The 21,663-nt window shown below is 39.9% G+C and overlaps 1 protein-coding gene across 1 annotated transcript; it reads left to right on the forward strand.

Moving 5' to 3' along the window:
• Positions 1-715: 715 nt before the first annotated feature.
• LOC131226093 (L10-interacting MYB domain-containing protein-like) lies at positions 716-1,836 on the forward strand. The gene is made up of 2 exons (XM_058221781.1): positions 716-1,210; positions 1,298-1,836. Exons 1-2 carry the CDS (start codon positions 782-784, stop codon positions 1,445-1,447), a joined length of 579 nt encoding a protein of 192 aa, XP_058077764.1. The 5' UTR covers positions 716-781; the 3' UTR covers positions 1,448-1,836.
• The last annotated feature ends 19,827 nt before the right edge of the window (positions 1,837-21,663 follow it).

Genomic DNA, 21,663 nt, shown 5'->3' on the forward strand with positions numbered 1-21,663 from the left:
ATGGTATTGATTATCTTTTAAGAGGTTATCTTTTAAGAGATTGTCAATCTATTTCATCACCTTGACTTATGTTATTGTTCACTCAATGGGACTTTGATTCAAATGTGTAGAAAAATATTACATTGTCGATGTCGAATATGCACATTCACCTGATTTTATGGCTCCATACCGAGGCGTTCGATACTACTTACAAGAGTATTGAACTGGGAGAGCACCTGCCAACATAAATGAGCTGTTTAATTATCGACACGCACAGTTGCGCAATGCAATTAAACGTTGTTTTGGTGTTATGAAAGGCAGATTTTTCATCCTGAAGACCACCATGCAGTATGAATTCCATACACAGATCCAAATTGTAATAGCCTGTTGTGTCTTATACAATTTCATACGTACTAGACCAGAATCTCAAGAAGAGATGGACTACGCTGGAGTATCTGCTGCTGATGGGGAGAGTAACCCAACGCCTCACGAGGTTTCAACGAACGATGAGCGACAATGGTTACTGCGAGCATCTCAACATGAAAAGGATGATTGGAATCACATGTGCAATGATATAACAACCAGATTGTGGGCAGATGCGCAACAAAATAGTAGGACTAGATAATCGATTGCTATTTGTTACAAATTTCATGACTTGCTGTTATTTACTTTCTAAATCACGTTATCATATGGAGATATAAGATGATGATTTTGATAATCGTTCTTTTGAAATAGGGATCACATTCTTATGATTATGGCTGACTTTATGCAAATCATCATATGTACTTGATATTCAAGTGGTATGGCAGACAGGATGTCTAATGATCCATCGACACCAACACATTCACCAGCCAAGACACCAGTGGTGCCCACACGATCTTCCCCACGCACGAATACGGTGAAATCCCTGGCCGAGCCTACGTCCCGAGCCTTGAAAATAAAATGGACTCCCGATATGGATCAGGCTATGATCGACACATTTTTGGAACAAGTGGCATTGGGACGCAAGGGCGATAACGGTTTCAAACGTGAGGCGTACCAAATTGCCGCCGACGCTATTACAAAGCATACAAATGTAGTCCTCAAATGGCAAAATGTCTCTAACCGACTAAGGTATTACAAGAGGGAGTACACTACAGTGAAGGATATGCTGGCGGCGAGCGGGTTCGGATGGGACAACGAGCGGATGGTGGTGACGACTCCTGATGAAGTCTGGGAGGAATATCTTAAGGTATAATTTTTTTCAATATAAAGTGGAGATATTCGCATCAGTATACACTTCTTCCTATACTTACTACTCATTAATGTATGGCTGCAGTCTCACCCCCGTGCAGAGAAATTCTGCGATAAACGGATTGAGAGAATGGATGATCTTGCAACTATCGTCGGTTCGAACCAGGCATCGGGACATTTTGTCCAAGGCAATAGGAGTATAGCTGCACCAGCATCATCATCTCGTCTTCAATAAGAACTTAATGATGCATGGAGAGAGCTGGATGATAACCTCGATAATACAATTGACCTGTCAGATGATTTTGTCACAGACTCCACAGGGACCATCCCATTTTCGCCAGACAGTCCTTCGATTGGACAACACGACTCACGTAACACTCCCACTCACACAGCTAATTCTAATACCACTCAAAGTGGGAGCGCAGGGAGGAAACGATCGCGCCCTCCTCGTCCTTTTGAAGTACTTGGGGCCTCTTTGCAGACCGTTGCCGACTCAATGCTTAAATTTGGCCTCGACAAGTCGGTGAATCGTTCTTCTAAAGTACTTGATGTACTAGAAGAGGTCCAGGGCCTGACCAACTTAGAGTTTTTTAAGGTTGGTCAGCTCTTGAGTAAGGGCAAGGATCTGGCATCATTCTTTGTGAGTCTGCGACCTGGGCGTCGCATTGGCTGGTTGAAGAAAACACTCCATGACCACTTTGGTGATCGAGGTGTCAGATCCATCTGAGGATTCGAATTTCTGGTTTTGTTGTTTTGGTTATTAGTTGTTTGTCTATAATAACTTTGAATTACATGATTTTCTTAGATGATTTGATAACTTACTTTACTTTTTGGGACTGACGTATATACAAATATGACAATTATGCTATAGCGATAACTTTTATGTAATTAACATGTTTTATATGGTTTCACATGCATCCATTGGTTAGTTTATTTTCTTAAGACAGTCGAAGACCATACAATCCGCTTGCTTGGAAGGGTACGTATATACGACTGGTTTTTGTTTTCATTTAGTAAGTGTTATTTCTAACTTTCCAATGAATACTGCATGTACACTTAGTTTGCGAATTTCTATTCCAACACACGAATCTCGTGCCAATTACGTCCATGTCATTGCAGATGGAAAAGGATAAGTATTACGTCGTCATAGTGGGGCGTAGGCCTGGCATATACATATGTTGGGACAACGCTCGGATGGAGGTAGAGGGATTTAGTAGAGCGTTTCCTCTCTTTTTCCCACACAACGTTGGTTCTCATGTTTTCATACATCGTTATTCTAGATAGCTGCATCACATTTTGGATCTATGTCATCCACACATCTGCGCACAGTGATGCATGGTCCATGCGGATACGGGATATGCTTCCCTCACCGTAAAATGTTGAGATGAATTCTGATTTGCCAATTTAGTTGGCATCATCGTGGGCCTTTTTCTCACAATTCTTATGACCTTTGACGAGTAGGAAATTTTTTTGGGGTTCCGATTTTTGGGTGTTTCCTCCTCCCTGGTTTTTCTTGACCCCATTAACGGTTTGGGCAATCGTTTGCACCTCAAATCCAAAGGATTCCTAAGTCTACTTCACATCTTTTCAAGTTATTCCTCATTGTGATTGGTTTATCTTAGGTTGATAGAGGTTTCTCTTTTGTTGATCTTCATCAATTCTTCCTTGTCTCAAAAGTTTGCTTGCTTTTCAATTATCTTATCATCCTCCATTATCCTTGAGTGCCTAATCTATCATGTCATGAGACAAAGGAAAAGCCCTGATAGTTGGAGAATCCTTTTGACCTCCCCGACAAAAGTCTCTAGCTCCACAAGAAAGAGCCAGAGCTCCCGAATCACTCGTGTGCCGTCGTGGAACCACCACCAGATAGTCGTCACGCGGTGAGGCTCTTTCTGTGCCGCCCGCACCTCCTCCAGCTGTAGCATTTCCTCCGCCACATGCTAATGTATTGGCAAAATATTGTCGGTGCTCTTTGGAAACCATGATGTATGTGTTTCATCCTTTCCGTTCATATATTTTTACCGATAATTTTATGCTTGATCTCAAAAATGAGAGGTTTATACATTTCAGGTGGACCACACCACATGAAAAAAAAATAATGATTGGACATCCATCATTAAAATCCTCGTAAGGCCCACTGTACTGTTTATTTGACATCCAATAGGTTGATTAGGTCGTACAGCCCCAAATGAAGGGAAAAAACAAAAATGAGCTTGATCCAAAACTTTTATGGCCTTAAATTGTATTTTAAAGGTCGACGCTCATTCAATACTGTTTCCTGTAATGTGGTCCATTTAAGATTGGGATATAGGAATATTTTTGTTCTCCGATCTTAAAATGATCTGTTAAATTAGATGGACGGCATGGATGAGACACGTACATCATGGTGGGTCCCATGGAGCAGAGACCACCAGCCAAAGGCTGCTGTCAGGGGGAGTAGCCAATCCGTTTCCCCGGTGCAACCAGATCCATTAGCGGGAGATGGTTATAACCATCCTTTGCAAGTGACATCGTACTGCTGTAGATGCTGCGCCCGGATGGCAAGCAATCCCACGCCCGTCCAAACACGCCCTCACTCCATGCATTTGCCATCTAGGCCGCCCGTCCAAACACGCCATAGCTGGGACGCGGGATACAGCAATCCAGTGGGATTGCATGTAATCCACTGACACCTTATTGGAAGGGCGTGCAATCCACCCTAATACAACCCAATACCATCTAGGCCGCCCGTCCAAACACTCCCTAAGAGAGCAAGCATCAGATCCACCACATTTATCAGGTGCGCTGTCACATTTTAATCTTGGACCAGTCAATTCCAAAACTTAAGTGGGCCACACCGGACGGAGTGGTGTTAAATCATGCCCAAAAAATCTCAATTCATGAGGTAAGGGCCACGTGAATGTTAAAATGGCGTGGAGTGTCACATGAGTAGATTAGGTGGCATACACGCTATCGTGGAGCCTGAGGATAATTTGGACGATTTTAAGGGTAGGAAGAGATGGGTCTACGTGCTCTAATCAAATCTCATCACGTACGATGGTACGAGGGATGTCTATGGTGACAGAACAGGTCCGCTACCTCCCAAATCCCGGGAGCTGATTAAGTGCGGAACTGGCCTCGCAGGAGACGGTCCGGGACTTACCGTATGGCTCACCTGGATGTATGTATTTATATCCATGCTGATCATCATACGCTGTGCTCTCAAAAATAAAACAAATTAATCCAAATCTCAAGTAGACCATATCATAGGAAACAGCGGTGATTAACTATTAAAAATTTCTTATTGGCCACAAAAGTTTTAAATAAGGCTAACATTTGCTTTTTTTAAAAAAAAATAAAAAATTTCCTTCATATAAGTTTTTGCAAGCTTATAAACATGTTGGATAGTAAATAAACTTTGTAGAAACATTATGATAGGCCCTGGGAAGTTTTTAATGGTGGTGCATTCAATCACCACTGTTAGCTATAATATGGTCCACTTGAGATTTAGATCTGGTTCATTTTTTTGGCTTATCTCTTAAAATGATCTAAAAAAATGGAAGGCAGGTGTAGATTACATACATCAAGGTGAGCCCTCCAGCTGCACCCAATCGGCAACCCCAAATCCCAATGGTAGCAGAACGTTGATTGCCTATTGCACCCTATGTCAGAAGTTGCTAACCTCAGACACGCTAGGTGGACATAAGGACCTAAGGTGATGTTCAATAGAAATCCATCATCTTCCTCCATTTTGCACTCTTTTGTTAGAATATGAGCCCTATAATAAAGTAAGCATGACAGGAAAAAGTTGGTAGGGAAATGCCTACCATTGAAACTTTCTTTAGGTCAACCATGATGGTTTTTATGCAATTCAAATCATTCATTACATCATTCTCGTTGGGATAAACTGAAAATACAAAAATATTAATTTGATCCAAAACTTTTGCAGCCCTACTAATGTTTTAACATTGGATGTTCAATGCAAAACTCCTAATGGCATTGTTGCCCAACTTTTCAATTACCACTGGCAATATACACCATTGATATCTGTCGTTATCATCGTAATTGAATTATCCAGAATGACAACGGGCCTATTTCATCAATTCTAACAAAAGCCTAGCAAATTATTGTAAATTTTCTTTTCGGTGATAATCACGACACATAAGTGACTTTATTGAACATAAAGTTGATCAATGCTAATTGCATAAATCTAAAATAGGCCATCAATGTTATTGATCTTTCTCATTGTCGTCATTGTGCTATCATAACCCGCCATGATAGATCTCTAAGAGCTATTCAAATGTTATTGGGACTCAATGCCATTGAAAAGTCATCTCTCTGTATCTCTCTCTTACGCGAGGCTGTCATAAGGCTAGGATTGGGTTTGGCTCAGGTTTTAAACTATTCAATGCTTTAAAAGAGGTACACGACACCTTAACGTAATGCGATACAAATTTTTTATAAAAAAATAGAGTGCAATAATTAAATTATTTTTCATTCAATTTTTATTCTTTTTTATAAATGTAGCTTACATTGTGTTTGGGCTTGGACCACAAGCTGGATAATTTTTATTATCTTGAAAATGTGTGGTATTGCTTTAACATTTCAGAATTAATTAGCCTACCTAAGGCCCAAATTTTCCTTCTTTTTTTTTTAATCAAAGTATTTATTTGAACGGACTTATTATAATAATCATGTCAAATGTCACATTTAATCAAATTCATGTTTTTGTGAATAATTATAGAATTTCAATGCATTCAAAATCTAAGATACCAAACACAATTTTTAGATTCCACCAAATTTCAAGTAGACAGTCAAACTATAAATTGAGAATTCCAAATCACATTGATCTATGATTATTGTAATTTGAATCCCAATTCATACCAAATACAGGGTATCAAATAAGGCCTTTGTTTTAAGTTAGTTTGGATGAGGTCAGGTCATCTATCCTAACCCATTGATGACCTCAATAGGTAAGTCCAATTAGGTAGGGTTTAAAATAAGCCCAGCCCATTTACCTAAATGGGTCACATTTCCAGCCAGAGCCCGATCCCCTATCCTTCTAGTTTGGCCTAAATCGGCCTCGAAAGTGACTCAGGTCAATTGACCCATGAGCCAACTTGACCCATTCCGACCCCTATCTGTGAGTGGAGTGAGAATCCTACATTCCCTCGCACGGGGTTATGCGGACAACCCTACCATATCCAGACCGTTCAACTGACAGTTTCCACAGGGAGAATGCACCGTGGCCAAAAATCAGGCCAATCAGTTTTAAAAGTTTGACCAACTGTCCACATTCAACAATACTTTTGTGACCCATCTAATGATCATACTGGCCTGATCATTACGTGTGTGACGGGTCCATCGCTGGTTCCACCTGATGAATGGTCTGGATCTCTCGAATGCACATGGTACACTACACGGTAGCATTGATCTGAGCTTGACCATGGCCAGCCAAGCCCACATGATTAAAAGAAGCTCTTCAGGAACAATCCTAGCCATGGTTAAAAGAGTCAGTGACTTGTTTGATCCTGAGTCAAATTGTGACTCGCCGAGTCAGGGCCGAGTCTGTCTAACTCGCCTGAGTCCAGGGCCACTCATGATACCGGGTCAGGCCCAACTGAATCTTAGACGAGTCGCATCAGATTCGTCCACTCCTAAAACATTATTCTGGCTCATATAGGCCCGGCGGTACCGCAGCTAGGTCCAACCCGATAAACCAATGATCCTGACACGAGCCTGGCCCAGTCACAAGTCTCCGGAACTTACAGACCTGTCCCAAACACTGTCCTAGTAATCTCGGTTCCCATTTTCCCAATACACGGTTAAAGACTATGGGTTTATAGCCCATGCGAAGAAATTGGTACATGCACGACCTGTGACTCTGTGACCGTTGATCTGTTGGGCCTCAAATCTCCTAGATTGGAGGGTTAGGACCTTTTGATTTCGGCTACTTTCTGTTGAGGCTGGACCACTGTACCTTTTAAGCATCTATTCACTGACTACCAGTTAACGACTGGGAATCTTATAAATAGCCCCTCCATCTTCCCTTTAGAGCTGAAGAGCCACTGGGCCATGTTTGAAAGTTGCTCATTACTGGACTGGGCTCATCTCTACGGCAGCGTGTGGCCCGATCAAATCCTATCAATATCCTGGTAATTTAGTCACTGGGTAATCATCTTACCATGTATATTTGGTGATGGGGATAGATAATTATTTAAATATCTTTGGTGACCTCATGTGGTGGGTTCTGATTGAGCCACATGTTGCTGTTAGATATGATTCCGGTGTAATAGACTAAACAACTTTCAAACAGGTTATGCATGGCCCCATCTTTGACAGCGGCATTTGGACCTTATCTTTGACGGTGGCATGTTGGCCAATCAGATCCCATCAATATCTTGGTCACCAACCAATCGGCTTCCTATATATACTAGTTGATCTTAAAATTGAAGCATATCCAGAGTTCAGGAGGACCATACCCACAAAAACAATGGAAATAATGATTTTCTAAGTTGAAACCTTGCTAGGGCTGACGGTGATGTTTGTTTGCCATCCAATGTCTTGTAATATCACATAGACATGGATTATGCGAAAACACAAATATCGACTTGATCCAAAGCTGTTGTGGCGCCGAAGAATTTTTCAATGGAGTATGTTTAATTCACACCAGAGTGATCCACTTGAACTTTGGATATGCTTCATTTTTGGGCTCAAGCCCTAAAATAATCTAGTAAAATGGATGGACAAAGTTGATAAATTACATAAATCATAGTGGGCCCCAAAGAGTTTAATCGGTATGTTGAGTTATTCTTCAGGCAATTCATGTCGCTTCCAAATATGCTTTGCTTGAGCCCCAACACTGACACATGGCCCAATCAAATCTCACCATAGTCAGTCACCAAGAATATCTCAATGATTCAGTCATCAAGACTTCCAAGGATAAGATAGTGGCAAATGGAACCCACCACAAGCTAGTCGAGGCCTTGAAGAAATGGTATAAACAAATACGGGGTCAGTCGGTCAGGCTGGCCCGTTGGGCTTTCATGCTGGCTGAATGCTAGGCCAACAGGTCCGGGCCTCAATTTTAATTCTGTCTAACTACATCTCACTCCGACTCCGGCTTAGTTTAAGGGCCCGTAAGCCCAGATCATTCAGGATTCAATGGGTATTCTTTATACATAATGCATAATGAGGCACACTTAGGGGGGCATTTGGATCTTAAGTCACTTCAAGATAAATACATTTGATAAACAACATACTCATCAGCTTCTCCTCTCTTTTGTTTCTCAGGTGCCTCTCTTCGACAGCTTAGAAAAGCTAAAAAAAATTAACTGAAACGATTAAGTAATTTAAAAAAATAAAAGTTACTTATAGCTAATCATGAACCAAACTCATCTAAAATAAGTTACTTATTAACTGCTGTAAGTAGAAAAATTAATTTATTTGGTTGTATCCAAATGGGCCCTTAATGGCAAGGGTTGGGTTTGGACCATGCATAAGCATCACATATAGGAATCAGGCCTCTTCGGTTCGGCCTGCAATGGGCCTTAACTGGGCTCAGGCCTCAGCTTTAATTTGAGGGCCAGGCTTAGACAGACCTTGGCCTCCGTCAATGTCTTGTTTTGTTCTCATATAAGAACAGTCTGTAAGTAGGATACGTTGGACTGTTCTTATATAAGAAGAACACAGGAGATTGACGGGACGGCCTTGACCGGAATGCATAATACATAGTTTCCTCCGCATCCAATGTAGTAGAAGTTACGCCCATCTTCAGTGATCCAGACCGCTTATTTGATGGGCCCCACCATGGATAGACCGTTGCTCAAAATATCTCCTTTTGGGCAATGCTACACCTTGGCCCTCCAAATTAGTTAAGGAAAAAAGAAGGCAGCATTGTTCAAAGTTCCCACAAAAGAAGTCAAAGATTCAATGGCTAGGATACTTCAATCTAGGAGATCTCTAGGTGGGATCTGTCTAAGGTGGGAGCCATCATGTCAAGAGTCTGAATAACCAATCCATTTGCACTCATCTTTGGATTTTATCCCCAATCACTCTCTGTTCCTCCACAAAAGGAATAAAAACATGCGAACAAATGGGCCTGGCTCATAAGCTAAGTACATTCCATTTCCTTTCTAGCCCAACGTATGTTGTTATTAGTTATACAAGCCCATCCACATTTAGGATATACCTGTAAGGACCTGTTTGGGAGCTTGTATTTGGAATGGATTGGATACCAAATCACAAATTATTGTGATATCAAATTCTCATTAATCAGAATGCACTGGAATTCAAATATAGAAATGCATTAAAATTCTCTAGCATATTTATGAAATTTAATTTTGATTAGTAAACTTATTTTGATATATCTAATCAGTGTACATATGTAATATTTCACCTAATGATTTTAATAAACCCATTGAAATATATACTTTGCTAAAAATGACGAAATTTCAAGCCTTGAGTAGCTCACAAGCATATGATCACAATTGAGCAATGAGCCAATGTTCTTTAACCCTAGATTACATGGACAATATTTGGAATGTTCGGATCATTATATTGATGTAATTTTAGTGACGCCGCTGATAATTAGTATCATCGAAATACCACATTTACGATAGATTAATAGCCTAGTGACACATTTGTTACACACATATAACTATTCCGCCTTTAAAGATTCCGAATCACACCAAAGGTGACAAATTTCAAAACAATGTAAATTTGTGTATTTCAAATATCTTTAAATCCATGCTGCCAATTGACTTTGAATTCTACATGCACTCTAAATATACTCAAATCTGCACTACCAAACAGTCCCAAACTTAAGTAGTAGCATTCTTTTCACGTTAAAAAATATCCTACCATAAAAAAGCAAATACAATTTTTTGCATGGATGAAATTATTGTTGCTAATTCAATTGTTAGAAGTCCAAACAGGCTGTTTTTGTCCTTCCATAGCTTGCATAATCGTGAGGACTCGATCTCCATTGACTTTGATGGAATGACTTCATGTTGGCGAGATCCACCCCATCTATCAAGTGTGCCAATTTGTGTTTGGATTGGGGCCCAAAATCATGCTGATTCAAAACTCAAGTGGGCTACATATATATATTCAAGATAGTTCTCTTTTTATGATAAAGTTCTAAATAAAAATACCTCAACGTATGTTTTTTGGGTATTTAATTTAACGCCCTTACACATTAAAACAGGCACCGAAGCGCCAATCTAGAAGCATGTACTTTATTTTTAAATTAAAACTCTTGATACATGCATATAAATGTCTATTCTTGAGATACTTAACCTTTTTCTGTATTAATATGCTAACAAAAGGGGAGTGGATTATGTGCACCCTACCCTCACCCAAGACGATGCTGCCCTTACTATGGAGCCCACCTTGATGTATTTATTCTATGTCATTTTAAGGAATGCTGCTAAAAATGAAGAAGATCCAATTCCTAGGTGTATCATACCACAAGGACGTGGATTGCATCCTACCCATGTCCCTCTCGACCGGTCACAACCTTTGAGTGGCCATTGTGATGCATGGGTTTTATCAACACTATCCATCCATTTTTCTATATCATTTTAGAATACTAAGGTAGATATAAGACAAATGTGAACTACACAATAGGATTAAACTTTTACTATTGAAAACTTCTTGGGCCCACAAAAGTTTTGGATTGAGCTTATATTTGTGTTTTCCCTTCATCGAGGTTTGTAATTTTATGAATAGGTTGGATGGAAAATATGAAGGGGTTTTCCTCAGTTCGGAGGAGAGGTAGTGCATCCTGTTGTAAAACAAATGCCTCAAATCTTTGCATTACCACGCTGCTCGACCGGTCGAAGGGAGCCGATCGACCAGTCGAGGCTCGCTCTACTCAAAGTCCAGCAAGCTCTATTTTTTGGGCTCGACCAGTCGAATGGGTCCTTTGACTAGTCGAGGACCCAACTCAACTAGTCGAAGGTTACATAGATTCTGCGCAAATTTGGTGCGGACTGCGTAAATTTGAGGCGGTTTTGCAGAAGTGCGGAAGAGGAGTTGTCTAAACTATAAATAGGGGTCCCTAAGGCTATTCTAGGGTATGCTAAGACTTCCTAAAGTTATTCCAACAAAATAGAAGGGAGAAAAAGACCAAGAGAGAGAGAAAATAGAGAGGAAACTTGTGGAACGAAGAATTCTGCTCGTAGAAGTGATCTACTGCGCAGTTGACGTCTCAGCGCTTTTACGTCCTCGTGATCGGTAAGATCTCTCCGCTTTCATTATTCTCTACTGTTCATCCACTCCTACGTGAGTGAAGAAGGTTTGATCCAAGCGGTATGTACTTGTGCTCGGTTGTAATGTTCTACTTCATAGTGAATTGTCGCTCTAGACTAGGTCTCGTAGTTTTTACCTCTTCGAGGGTTTTTCACAGAAAACTCTTGTGTCGTGTGGTTTGTGCTTTAATTTATCTTATTGTTTTATTATATCACATAATTCTAATGTTTTTGGGTGGCGAGATCCTAAGGTTTTTGTGCAACGCCCCAACAAAATAAACATCACGGTGGGCCATGGAAAAGTTTCAAAAGTGAGAATCATTATTGCTGCTGCTTTCCGTGGTGTGGTCCACTTGAGCCTTGGATCTGCTTAAATTTTGGTTTTGTCTCATAAAATGATACAGAAAAATGAATGGACGGTGAGGATAAAACCCATACATTATGATGGCCACTCAAAGCTCCTGCCTAGAGGGGTGGGGTAGGATGCAATCCACATTCATGGTAATGATTGCCCATTAGTACTGCACAAAAGTTTTGGATCAACTTTATAGTTGTTTTTTTGTGACCTTATCAACAAATTAGATGGCAAATAAACATTACAGAAACATCATGGTGTGCCCTGAAAAGTTCACGGCAGGACGTTCATTCACAATTGTTTCCTATAACATAGCCCACGTGAGATTTAGATCTTCTTCATTTTTTAAATCATACAATAAAATGATATAAAAAAAATGTATGAACAGCATAGATATAGAATGCATACGTTAGGTGGGCTCCACAGTAAGGGCGGCACCGTCTTGGATGAGGCCGGGCTTGCACCTGATCAGCTCCCGTAACAAAATGCACCTAAATGACTATCTTTTTTGTATTTGTTTATGCTTTCATGTCAAAACTCTAAGAAAAGATACCTAAATTCCTACCATAAAGGCATTTAACCGTAGCTTCAAACGAAAACTCTTTGTAAAGACTCCTAGATGCTCATTCTCAATACCTATATAGCCTTTTTCTCATGTTAAATTTTTTAGAAAAGACACCTAATTACCTATTCCTAGGGCATTGAGTGCTTTTTCTTGTTTATGCTCTATAAAAAGGCAATTAAATGCTTATTCTCAATTCATTTAGCTTTATTTTCAAATTGAAATTCTATGTAAAAGCATCTAAACACCAATTTTGAAAGTAGCAGCTTTCTTTTTATTTTAAAATTCTACTTAAAGTTACTTAAATGTCTATCATTAAAGCATCCATCATTAAAGCATTTATCCCTCTATATACGCTAGAGGCCTATCTTAAAAGTTACTTTTAAATTGAAATCTAGGTAAAAGTCGAGCAAACCTAAAATATCAGTACCATTGCAAGTTCATGGCCTGCTTAGCAGTCTAAGCAAGGCCTAAATGGGCCACATGTAAAAGCCGTTTGGCCAATCACGAAATAGCAGAGGCTTTTGTACTTTTGTGGAGGTTGGGACATTCTAATCCAGGAGATTCTTTACCAACTCCCCTTCATAGTGGGGCCCATCGAAATCAACGGTGTAGATCACCGAACAACGGGTCCCACTAAGGGTTTAATTCGGGTCACGGTCAGCCCAAACCGAAACTGATCACGACCAGGCACAAGTTAAGCTGGGTGCATACTAAAAAGCCCAAGCCCACCCATGTATTGAAAATGGGTCCACAGATCAACCAGACCCATTGACGTCCATGGGCCCACATTGTTTGGAAGGCCGAGCACTTTGGGCTTGGGTCGGGAGCCAGCTAGCCAGACTAACCCATTGGCAGCACTCACGCTAATGTGGCACACGTGTGCAATATCCAGGCCACTCAATAGGTGATTACCTCAATAACCATGGCCCTCGCTTCAAAATAATCCAGGCCTATTCATAAGGTGGGCCGTAGATGAATCAGAAAACCCCGCACGAAGAATAGAAAAGGATCAACGGTCTATGTACTGGAGAGAATAAACCAGAGTTTTTAGCCAGGCATGCCTGATGAATGGCCTGGATCTCGCACACGTGTCATGTCCGCACATGAGCTGCGAATAAAACCCTCAATTGCCTCCGAGGGAATCTCCTCAGCATAGAGAAAAGGCACAATCATACTTTTACAAGGACAAAAGAGTCAAAACGTTTGATGGGCTCTGATGTAATGGGATGGGCCATGCATGGTCGAAGCATGATAGGGACATGGTGAGTGATCCCTATGGCCTTGTCCCAGTCACACCTTCCACGAGAAATTCCCCTGTTGCAATTTCTCGCAACGTGTATCCTCTCTGGTTCAATTTCCCTTTCAAGGGGACGGGAGTTATTTTATAATCTGGCCGCGTGTGATGCTTGATACGCAGGCGCTAAGAAATTGTATACTTGGAAAACAGTAACTCAAATTAGACCACTTAAAGTGTGGAACCCACTGTAACTAAGATATAATCCTAAAACCAGATCGATTGAACAATACTGACCTCTGATTTTTAGTCACTTGTTTGCTGAAATATAACGTTATCCATTTCAACCGTCCAATCAATGTCCACTGATCCAAATTTTCAATAATCAAACAGGTTTAATTTTTAGTTTACGTTACATCTAACTTGGACCTATAATTTTGGACAGTCCAATTTGAACTACTTTTACACCATATATGATATTTCTAAGTGCATGAATATCATCCATCTCACTCTGGCAGACTAATAAAGTTTTTCTCAAAATTCAAATTTCCAACAGCGTCCGGAAGAACTAACGAGGCAATTCGCAGCACACACGTGTGATATCTTAGCCATTTATCAGGTGGGCCCACAGTAGACATGCACTCGCTACCGGGACATGAATGCATGAGACGATTAGATAGTTAGAAAAAAGATGATCAAGAGTCCAAATTCAAGGATACATGTCGCCCACGTGGGCCAACCTAGTTCTTGTACCATGACACAGTCGAGCTGAGCTTTTTTTTTTTTTTTTGTTAGCTTGTTAGCACACCCACTGTTAGATCACACTACACTGTTAGCCAACCCCAGATGCCAAGACTTTAGTTTTGAAACGAGGTATCTTTCACTCAGTCTAACACTTGAGTTATGGATCTGGGTGTACATTCAAGCTGAGCTGCACCTGATGAATGAATACGCAGACATGCAGTGGGTTTCAAGCAAGAGGCAGTGGTTTGTGACCTAACCACGTGCCAAACTGGTCCACTTAAGTAAGCAGCACGTGCAGAGGTCTCTTATCTCTGATGTGCACACGTGGTCTGAACACTGGCCACACGTAGGTATATCAACATCCCGGCCGTAAACTTTTGAACTGCCCCACACCCACCGGCTACCGTTGAGGCCATTCCACGTCTGCAATCGTACCTCTAGCCTGGTGGGGCCCACAGTTCATTCTGCAGAACGATAGTCTTCCAGATTGAAAAGATCCCGACCATCCAAGGGTTTGAGTGAACGGACTGGATGCCACACGACCCGTCCATCTTGCCAAGTAGGACTGAAAATTCCAAACAATCCATTGGTTAGAATTTACATTGATGGGGCTTATATGATCATATGGACCATTGAGGTGTGAGGTGACTAGTGTTTGAGAGGATAAAAACTCAATTAAGCAGCCGTTTGTCAGCTTGGATTTGAATTTTAACTTAAAATTTTGGAATTTGAATCTGCCAGATTCAAATATTGCGTTTGGCATTATGAGTTTATATGAATTTAGGGACATGAAGAATGCATGTGCTGCTCTCTTTAAATAACCAACTTTTAAAATGTAGAGGGGATTTAAAAAATTGGCTATTGAAGAATGGATCTGAAATCCCCGAAATTCCCAATGCCAAACACAATATTTTAACCTTAGATTTGGATTTCTATTCCTAGATGCCCCAAAAACGAACATGCATCTAAGATTGGTCGAGGTTTGTACGAAGAGTTCATGTTCACCATTTATTGTGGCCCACATGTTGAGATGGTCAGATGATTTGAACCCTTCCATTCTCTTTCCACCATAAATGAGATTTTATTTAAAAATTAAGCTTCAGTGATCATTCTAACCTTTGATCTTTAAAGTCAAATGCGATCCACTGAAAATTTTCTCTTCGCTGTTTTAAAGTCATCTACTGTTCACTAGCATCTATTCAGATTCAGTTTCTTACAGGGCCCACACATAACAGATTCCACAAAATGGACTGTTCCGATCATCCAAACCAGTATCCATCTGGGCCCCTATGGGTTGCAACACCCGCTGGATTTCTAGTCACAGACAAAACGAATTCCTGTAGGAATGCATTTTCTCGTGTTGTGCATTTCCCACGCTATTTAAAATGGAGTTCTTTGATACTCTGGTTTACGACACTGGATACGCAGGCACGTAGAAATGGTACGCGAGGCACGTGTTGGGCAGCTACTGCTTGTCAGTGAATGGCACCAGTCGGAAGGCCGGTCAGCGGTGGTTCGGCAGTCCTATTCCGAGGAATTGCTGCTGGCATAGTGGCCTGTTGTTGCAGCAGATTGGCTTGTTCTATCTTCTTCTGTTTTTTTTTCTTTTGTTTTGTTTTCTGTCTGCTGTCCTGCAATTTTCAGATGTGTATCTTGTTTCGGAATTTACATGATATGTGTGGTCCAGTGCTTTTTGTGGTCCTGCCCACAAGTCATATAAATTTAGTTGATCAATAAAATTACTATCTTTCTCAAAATAAAAATAAAAGAAGTAAAATTATACAGGCTAAATTGTTGAACTCATAGTTATTGAGTTACAACTCAAAATTAGATTTGTTAAGTACTCTTACTCTTTGATTTGTATACACTTGTTTTTAATTAAAAGCATTGAATATTTCTATCTTTACCATTCTAACAAATGTCCATCTATATAGATGGCCATATTAGCGTAATATTTTGTTCATTAAATATATGTACTCATATAGATTATTTTCATGGTTTATTTCGATTTACTCTGTAGGCTAATTAAGCAATTTCTTAGTAATTTTTAACTTCCTGTGTTTCATCCATCACACGCTGCTCTCTTTAATTTATGCGAGTAAACGCCGGAGATCAACGAGTAATAACTATCCAACATTGGAGGGGATTAGTTGTGGCTCTCATGTGGAGCCCAACTTTATGTATGTATCTTATATCCATGCAATCTATCCATTTTGAAAGATTATTTTAAAGAAAATTATTATTGTAGATGCCACCTTTTATCCAATGTCTTTTATGAACAGTGCAAAACTTAATTACCTTCCCAACTTAGACCTTGTATGTACTGACAAAGCATTTGAAGACAAAAGTATCCCTATCTGCACGTGCAATGCTATGTGAAAAGCAAGAGTACTTTATTTTCTTTCTAAAATGCTCTGTCCATACGTGCAAGGCCTAAGTTACGAAAAGTAAGTTTTGAATTATTCGTAAAAGATGCCGGATGGAAGGTAGCTGTGGTAATTTTCTTATTATTTTAAACCGTGAGCTTAAAAATAAAGCAGAGTCAAATGTAGAGTGGACAATACCATCGGAAATAATTGTGAATGAATGCCCTACTATTAAAATCTACTTGCACTATGTTTTCTTAATTTTTATTTACCATCCAACCTATATTGGTAAGGTCACAAGAAAAACTAAATATAAGCTTGATCTTTTCGTGGCTCACAAAAAGTTTCATTGGTCATTTACCATTATTTCCTATGACATGTTCCACCGGAAACATGGATCCATTTCGTTTTTCAGATCATGCCTTAAAATAATGCGAAAAAACAGATGAAGGGCGTAGGTATAGAATACATGCACCACGGAAAGGGCCGCAATGTCTGGAGTAGGGACAGGGCCGCACCTAATCCGCTCCCATCCAACACCACCACATCCACATGGCATTCTAGATGGAATATCAAGGAGATTTGCACGAGGGGAGATTGAAAAGAGAATACGCAGAAAACACCCCAACAAAGCAACCGCCGATAGATCTGATCCGTTCATCATACAATCCCCCATATATTATCTTGATTGTGAATATGTAGTAAAAACACGTATTCGATGGTTAGAAAGAAGATTAATGGCCCGTATTCAAAATAAAGCTGTCACTTATAAATTAAGCGCCTGATTCTAGGGTCAGGATTTCGTATCCCTGGGATCCACATGATGAATGGCCAATCACGTACACACACATACCTTGTAGGGAAGGATGACGCGAATCACTCCGATCTTTCCTCGCGCAAGTCTCGATGGTTATTTCTTGTGATATTAAGTGGAAACACGCTTCGAATGCGACAGGCGAGAGTCTTTATGGACTTTGGACGCGGATTGCGTCCTACCCCCGCCCGGACGGTAATCCGTCCGGGCAGGGCTCTCTGGGACCCACCGTGATGTAATAATTTTATCCGCGCCGTTGATATTTTCTCTCAAATCATTTTAAGCTATGACACCAAAAAATAGCCACGCAAAAGGCTTAAATGGACTACAAATTGGGGATTAAACGTTCACCATTAAAAACTTCTTAGGAGCTGGAGAAGTTTTGGATCAAGCTGATATTTATGTTTTTGCTTCATCCACGTCTATGTGACCTTATGAATAGGTTGTATGGTAAAAAAAAATCACGGTGGCCCTTAGAAATGTTTCAACGGTGAGTGTCATATCACTGAAGCTTCGTTTGGTGTGGTCCAATGGTGCTGTGAACCTACTTCATTTTTTATCTCATACCTTAAAATGATTTGAGAGAAAATCTCAACGGCGCAGATAAAATTATTACATTACAGTGGGTCCCAGAGAGCCCTGCCCGGACGGATTACCGTCCGGGCGGGGGTAGGACGCAATCCGCGTCCATGGACTATCTCGTGTGGGCCCCAACAGCCTTTAATTTTATCCAATCAATGGGGACATGGTGGGCCAACGGCTTTTCATCTTCCAATCCGTCCTCCCTTAATTATATGCGCCCTCTCACAGGTGATAAAAGAAGGTCTCTTGAACAACTTTCCAACGTCCTTTTGTGGGCCCATTCCAACAACATCCAACCATCGAATCACATTTTACAACTTCAGGGTTGAGGCCGGGCAACACCCAACTCACATCTCCGAAGAGTTATCTCATAACAAATATACCACTGTATTTATTTAAAAACTACATTAAGAAAGAAAAAAATAATAATAAAAAATAAAAAATGAAGAAGTTACATTTGCAAAGGTGCCACAAGTCATACAATCAAAATAATAAATAAATGAGATATATTAGGCAAAGCCACGGTGCTTAGGGCTGTACACGAACCAAGTTGGCTCGGTTAGCTCACTCAACTCAACTTGAAGAAGCTTGATTTGACTTGGTTCAAAATTGAGTTTGAGCTGAATCGAGCTAATTTTTGAGCTCGAAAATGCTTCGATCTGAGGTCGAGCTTGGCCGATCTTGACTCAACTCGGATTGAACCCCAAATCAAATTGAACTCGAATCGAACTAGTTCAGTGACTCGATTGCTTTTATATTGATGTTGCACAATGTTTGATGAAATGACCTAACATAGTGTTGGCCGGTGGCAAGGAAAGTATGTATGTGAAACAAATACTCATTTTTCTTTATTTTAATGTTGCCCACAAGGTGTTTAATGAAATACCCGTAAAACTACCGCTATTGTTTTACAAACAGTGAAATTTTGAATGTGCAATTCATGTGTTTGTAAAAATGCCGTAGAGGTGAACTCGACTCAATCTTAGCTCAAACTAGCCCGAGTTGCTAATCGAATTGAGCCGAGCTGACTAGTCAGGCTCGAGAACCGAATCAAGCTGAGTTCGAGCTAGGGTTAGCAAGTGGCTAAGTTGAGTTGAACCATGCCAAGCTCGACTCAATTCAACTCATGTACACCTCTACTCGTGCTCATCCACTCACACCACAGTGCTTTTTTATAGCAATGGGTACTCAAAACCTATAATCTTAAGACCCACGTTTGGCTTGAAATGCAAGAAAATGAAAGAGAGCCGTCACTTCCAATCACTGGATTTGAGGATTAGGTGGGTGACCCGAAATATGAACATGAAAAATCATGTTAAATCCTTAGGAAATAGAAATATGCCAAATTTATGATTTTATTACCTTAAGTTTTTCATTGAAAAAAATGTTAAAAGGTCAACTATTAAACAAAGACATTTGTCTCTTTATAATGGTAAATTTCTAGATTGAATCTTTTTCTTTTAAATGGGTATTAATCTTTTTTTTGAAGCTTATAAAAGAATATCAATGTTTTCTCTTTTTATGAGTTGTTTAGATGCACATGCTATTTTGCATTAACAACATATGCATGGTCAGTCAAGCTTATAAAAAGAAAATGATGATAATAATAATAATGATGATAATGATGATTATAAGATAACGTATATAATTAATATGACATGATTACCCTAAGAATAATTTTCCATTACTCAAAAACTTTGATAGACTATATATGTAAAAAGTCTTATATAATATATATAATGATATTAAGTTTCATACACATACATTACATGTATTAAATATTCTACAAGTATAATTATTTATATTTAATGCTCCACATGTAACCATGTACCACTATTAATATTCAAGTGCCACGTGACATGTACATTGCGAATCATTTTAAGCCCGTCTCACGTTTCACCCCTTCATGTATCGGTACAAGGTACAATACTAGTAATCCTATAAATCATGTGCAAGATAACATGCGTGGTAAGTGGACGCTTTACTTGTTGGGATTGTTTGGATGGTGTGAAAGTGCTTTTTCCCAGTGAAAATGAAAAATATTTTCCCTATTGGACAGCTTGCTTGGGATTACAAACTATCACTTTTGTGGTAAAAACGAACTTCACATCAATTCATTTCTCTATATGTACTAGGAAGAAAAAAAAGAAGAAAAAAGCCTGCATGCCTTATGTGGGCATCTATTAGGAATTTTATTATTATTTTTAAAATTTACATATATCACCATAGGTATTTGAACTCATGATTTCTCATTTGAAACTTCCGCTGGTTGCGGAGGGTAGGCATCTACTAGGGTTACTTTCTCTAACGTAGGGAAGAAAACAACTTACCATGCATGAAACTCCAGGCTGTCCATTAGGCATATCACTCCTGTTCTGTCCTTGGACTAAAAAAATCTAATTGAGCGTTGGGCTACTCTATAAAATTATACTTAAAACCTCAAAATTCATCTGGTAAAGCTTACACAGGTTTTGAAATACCGCGATTCTAAGGTAATTCTTTTGTCAAGACGAGACAAAAAATGAACAGATGCATGCAAACATAAATCATGTGGATTGCCCATGTTAGGCATGCACATACTTGTCACAATTTGTGAAGAGCAGGGTAATATTTTGAGTTGGATTTCAATGTTTTACAGGCCAACCTAAATAGATTAAAAAGAAATAAAAAATACATTTCTACAGTAAATATTGTAAAAACCAAAGGAGTAGAAAGGAATTGGCGATCGGTCATTTTCCATGGTAATTCATTAACTTGGTTTTACCGTCGCTTTACATTTTCCAATGCTGGACTTCCTTATCCAAAGATGCCTTCTTTCTTCAGCAGAGAAAACTGCCGCACTGGAAAAAAATCCATTTTCTTTTCCATGATTCTGACCTATTTTGTATTCTTGTTGCCACCCACTCACTGTGCAATTGTAGTTATAACCGTCTAATCAGGGCCGTTCGCAAGGAGGGTTAAATCAAGTGATTTATCATCGAGGTTTTCTATTAGTGATGAATAACTGTAACTTAGGCTGGAGTACATGTGTTACTTATCAAGAACTTAAGTGCCTATATCCCGATCGTTCATCTGGTGGGCCCCACACTAGATAGCCCACAGGTAGAAAGTAACGCCAGTTTGATGGTTGGATGATCCTATACACCGTACAACTTGGGCCCGTTAGACAGCAGTAAGATTTTTTCTATCTATTTTTAGCTCAAAAAGCTCCACAAAGGGGCCCACAAATTGGATGGTCTGGATGGATTCGGATTAGTGACACGTACGAGGTGGATGAGTAGCCATCCTTTTTTAAACGGTGTAAAACTAACAGAGGAGTCGACAACGGGAGCGAGAGGCCCATGCGGGATTCGGACAGACCAGAAGATCTCGCTGCCGCAAAAGAGGAAAATGCTTTTGAACGCTGAAATTACACAGGATCCGTCCGTTATAGACACGTTATTAAGCTGTCCGTATATCTGTACGTGGCAGATGGTACCAATCCTGGCCGTTCATATTGTGGGCCCGCCATGAATGTGCTGTACTGCACCAAACTCAATACGGTGATCTCTCGGCCTAT

The sequence above is a fragment of the Magnolia sinica genome, chromosome 2 (genome assembly GCF_029962835.1).
Source record: "Magnolia sinica isolate HGM2019 chromosome 2, MsV1, whole genome shotgun sequence".
NCBI lineage: Eukaryota > Viridiplantae > Streptophyta > Magnoliopsida > Magnoliales > Magnoliaceae > Magnolia > Magnolia sinica.

Coding starts and splice junctions, on each gene's coding strand:
- LOC131226093 (XM_058221781.1), top strand. CDS start 782: ATGGCAGACAGGATGTCTAATGATCCATCGACACCAACACATTCACCA. Junction 1,211..1,297: donor TCTGGGAGGAATATCTTAAG/GTATAATTTTTT, acceptor GTATGGCTGCAG/TCTCACCCCCGTGCAGAGAA.